This window comes from Colobus angolensis, unplaced genomic scaffold, assembly GCF_000951035.1.
Source record: "Colobus angolensis palliatus isolate OR3802 unplaced genomic scaffold, Cang.pa_1.0 Scaffold4, whole genome shotgun sequence".
Taxonomy (NCBI): Eukaryota; Metazoa; Chordata; class Mammalia; order Primates; family Cercopithecidae; genus Colobus; species Colobus angolensis.
The window spans coordinates 2,309,441-2,313,745 of NW_012117376.1; the positions used below are offsets into that span (position 1 = coordinate 2,309,441).

At 44.6% G+C, this 4,305-nt stretch overlaps 1 protein-coding gene across 1 annotated transcript in view; it reads left to right on the forward strand.

The window, feature by feature from the left end:
- Positions 1 to 2,649, forward strand: part of SF3A3 (splicing factor 3a, subunit 3, 60kDa) — a 39,381-nt gene extending 36,732 nt beyond the window's left edge. The window contains exons 17-18 of the mRNA XM_011955275.1: positions 953 to 1,008; positions 2,350 to 2,649. Of these exons, the coding sequence (XP_011810665.1) occupies positions 953 to 1,008; positions 2,350 to 2,427 (134 nt within the window). The 3' untranslated portion in view covers positions 2,428 to 2,649. The remainder of the gene's footprint in view (positions 1 to 952; positions 1,009 to 2,349) is intronic.
- The last annotated feature ends 1,656 nt before the right edge of the window (positions 2,650 to 4,305 follow it).

The following is a 4,305-nucleotide window of genomic DNA, read 5'->3' on the forward strand; positions in this document are numbered from 1 at the left end:
TTCTCCTGTCTCAGCCTCCCAAGTGGCTGAGACTACAGGTGCACGCCGCCATGCCTGACTAATTTTTTTGTATTTTAGTAGAGACGGGGTTTCACTTTGTTGCCCGGGCTAGTCTCGAACTCCTGAGCTCAGGCAATCCATCCACCTCAGCCTCCCAAAGTGCTAGGATTACAGGCATGAGCCATTGCACCCAGCCGCAGTGATTTATTTTGTTTATTTTTTTACTTAAATGGAGGGTTTTACTTATAAATTTATTATGTTAATTATTCCATTTATTTAGATTTATGTTTTTTTAAATTGTACAAAAGCTAAGAAAGAGTCCTCTGAAATTGCCACCAGAAATCGCCATTTAGGTGATTGGTCGCACTTTATTAATATTCTTATTTATTTATTTATTTATGAGACGGAGTTTTGCTCTTGTTGCCCAGGCTGGAGTGCAGTGGCACGATCTCGGCCACTTGAAAGATTCAAGTTGTTCTTTCCCCAGTTTGTTGTATCGGTGTTTTTCTTGTGTATACATGTCTGATCACTCCCTCTGAAGCTATGATGGTTTTTTCAGATGTCTTTACCTTTTCTCCTTCATAGAGATTGTTATTGAACTGTTAGAATTTTTATATTATGAACTTTAAGAAAGTAAAGTCACTTTCTCCCGTTATTCTCATAGGTTGTTCCACAATTAACCTCCTTCAAGAGTAGCAGTTTTTTGTTCTCGGAGGTCTTTGGTTATATTTCATCCAACTTTTATAGCAAAGCAAGGTCATGATGAGTTTTGCAGTGGAAGGGGTTTTGTTTGTAGGTGGTCCAGAACCAAAATTCTGGTTTGGGGTAGGCAAAAATCTCACAGGCAGAGTCTTCTAGGGAGCATCCTAATGGCAGGGAGAGAGGATTATAACACTGGCTACCCGACAGATGTTCAGTCCATCCTGATTGCTGTTCATTTCTCATCCTGCAGTGTGGGCCAAACTGAAATTGCAGAAGGCTTCAGAACGATGGCAGCCTGACACTGAGGTGGGTACTAATGTGGATGGTGTTGGGGATAGTGTCAAGTGATAGAGAGCTCCCTCACCACGTAGAAGGGAGGTGAAAGATGGTCCCTGGTGTACTGCAGCAGCGAGTAGAATGTGACAATATACCAATTGACTTTTCCTTTTCTTTTTTTTTTTGACACAGTCTCACACTGTTGCCCAGGCTGGAGTGCAGTGGTGTAATGTCAGCTTACTGCAACTTCTACCTCCTGGGTTCCAGCAATTTTCCTACCTCTGCCTCTCGAGTAGCTGAGATTACAGGCGCCTGCCACCACACTGACTAATTTTTGTATTTTTAGTAGTGACAGAGTTTCGCCATGTTGGCCAGACTGGTCTCACACTCCTCACCTCAGGTGATCCACCCGCTCACGCCTGTAGTCCCAGCTACTTGGGAGGCCTAGGCACGAAAATCACTTGAACCCGGGAGGTGGAGGTTGCATGAGCCGAGATTGTGCCACTGCACTCCAGCCTGGGTGACAGAGCAAGAACTTGCCTCACACACACAAAAAAATTGAAATGGCAAGTGGGAGTACCCATATCTCATGTTCTGCCGTGGAGATTTATAGACTAAAATGCCGAGACTCTGTATCATGTATTAGATCTCCTTTGAGGAAAGCATCTAATGAGAGATGGTACTCCCATAGCAACAGGGAGAAGTCCTTGTTGGTCTTATGATGGTCATCCCAAGCAGCAGGTTTCAGAGATGAGGAGTGACATGTATGTAAGGAATGGTATTGACTCACTCCAAGTCCCATAGTAACTGGCAATAGCCTCCCTTTTTTTGAGTCAGTGATTTTCAGTATTTTCTTTCTTTTTGGCAGCAAAACTCTCTTCCACTTGTAATACAGTACTCCGATATATAAAATAGAATCAAGCAGAATTGCTCTGGACGTGGGGGAGCTCAGACTTCCTGGCCTCCCTTTCAACCCCTGCAGTGGCCTCTGAGCAGAAACCTGGGATTCTTGGGAACCATTTGAAAACTTGCTGTTGCAGGTCAGCCTTTCTCAACCACGGTTCCTCATCTTAAACAGAGAGAGCTAAATAAACTATTTTCTCAGATACTCTAATGATGGGTCATGACTGATACCATTTTAGATGTCTACGAGAGAAGTTAATTCATTGAACACCGTGGCTGCTTTGGGGCAGTGGGACTTAATTCTCTTGTGGAACCCCAGTTGAGAAAGGCTGTCTTAGATAAATGCCAGTCTTAGTGTACCAGAGTATGCCATGGAATCAGGCCAGGATGAGCTCAGGTACCTAGAGATTGGTTCCAAACATTTCTTTTAGGAGATGTATCTAACAAAGTGTACCCCTTCCTTTTCAGGAAGAATATGAAGATTCAAGTGGGAATGTTGTGAATAAGAAGACCTACGAGGATCTGAAAAGACAAGGACTGCTCTAGTATTCAGGGATGTAGCTCAGCTTTTGGGCTAGCCCAGGCTTCCCTGAGATCTGCTTTTTGTATTTCTCCCAACCAAATCCTCTTGCTATGTAGTCTCATGGTCTAGCATGCATCTTGTAGAAACAAGACATGCTGGCAGATTGCAGGGTTGAGATGTGTTTTATCTGTTTTATATTTTAAAAGATTCTGCCAGAAAATAAAACCATACCTTGTTCTAAAGCCCAGGGTTATGGACCAACTCAGTGCTTCAGGTCTTAAGGCCTCCATACCTTAGGTGGAGGTGAGATTTAATGGGCACCTGTTTTGCTACAAATCTGACCTGACCTCTTACCCTACCTTCCTTTGTTGCTGCTTCCCTGAATGAGTATTACTCCAGGATGAGGTCTGCCATCAGCTTAGCCATTGATGCAAATACTAGGGAAAGACTAGGAGGATGAGCCAGGGCTGCTACTAAGGACTAAGTGTGGCACCAAGATTTGCCTTTTGTATTTGCATAAAGAAAGGAGTTGGAGCTGGGTGCAGTGGCTTGTGCCTGTAGTCCCAGCTACTTGGGAGGCTGAGGCAGGAGGATCACTTGAGCCCAGGAGGTCGAGGCTGCAGTGAGCTGTGATCGCACCACTGCACTCCAGCCTGGGTGACAGAGCAAGACTCTGTCTCAAAAAAAAAAAAAAAAAAAAAAATTAATAATTAACCAAGTGTGGTGGTGCATGCTTGTAGTCCCAGCTAATTGGGACTGAGGCAGGAGGAACACTTGAGCCCAGGAATTTGAGGCAGCTGCTGAGCTATGATCATAGCACTGCACTTCAGCCTGGGTGACAGAGTAAGACCCTGTCTCTTAACAACAAAAAGGCAGATTGTATTCTCCCGTTCAAATTTTGAAATGGGCCGGGTGCAGCGGTTCATGCCTGTAGTCCCAGCACTTTGGGAGGCCAAAGCAGGCAGATCGCTTGAGCCTAGGAATTAGAGACCAGCCTGGGCAACATGGTGAAACCATATGTCTACAAAAAATACAATAATTAGCTGGGAGCAGTGGCACATGCCTGTGGTCCCAGCTGTTCAGGAGGCTGAGGCAGGAGGATCACTTGAGCCCAGGCTGTCAAGGCTGCAGTGAGCTGTGATCGCACCATTGCACTCCAGCCTGGGTGACAGAGCAAGAACTTGCCTCACACACACAAAAAAATTGAAATGGCAAGTGGGAGTACCCATATCTCATGTTCTGCCGTGGAGATTTATAGACTAAAATGCCGAGACTCTGTATCATGTATTAGATCTCCTTTGAGGAAAGCATCTAATGAGAGATGGTACTCCCATAGCAACAGGGAGAAGTCCTTGTTGGTCTTATGATGGTCATCCCAAGCAGCAGGTTTCAGAGATGAGGAGTGACATGTATGTAAGGAATGGTATTGACTCACTCCAAGTCCCATAGTAACTGGCAATAGCCTCCCTTTTTTTGAGTCAGTGATTTTCAGTATTTTCTTTCTTTTTGGCAGCAAAACTCTCTTCCACTTGTAATACAGTACTCCGATATATAAAATAGAATCAAGCAGAATTGCTCTGGACGTGGGGGAGCTCAGACTTCCTGGCCTCCCTTTCAACCCCTGCAGTGGCCTCTGAGCAGAAACCTGGGATTCTTGGGAACCATTTGAAAACTTGCTGTTGCAGGTCAGCCTTTCTCAACCACGGTTCCTCATCTTAAACAGAGAGAGCTAAATAAACTATTTTCTCAGATACTCTAATGATGGGTCATGACTGATACCATTTTAGATGTCTACGAGAGAAGTTAATTCATTGAACACCGTGGCTGCTTTGGGGCAGTGGGACTTAATTCTCTTGTGGAACCCCAGTTGAGAAAGGCTGTCTTAGATAAATGCCAGTCTT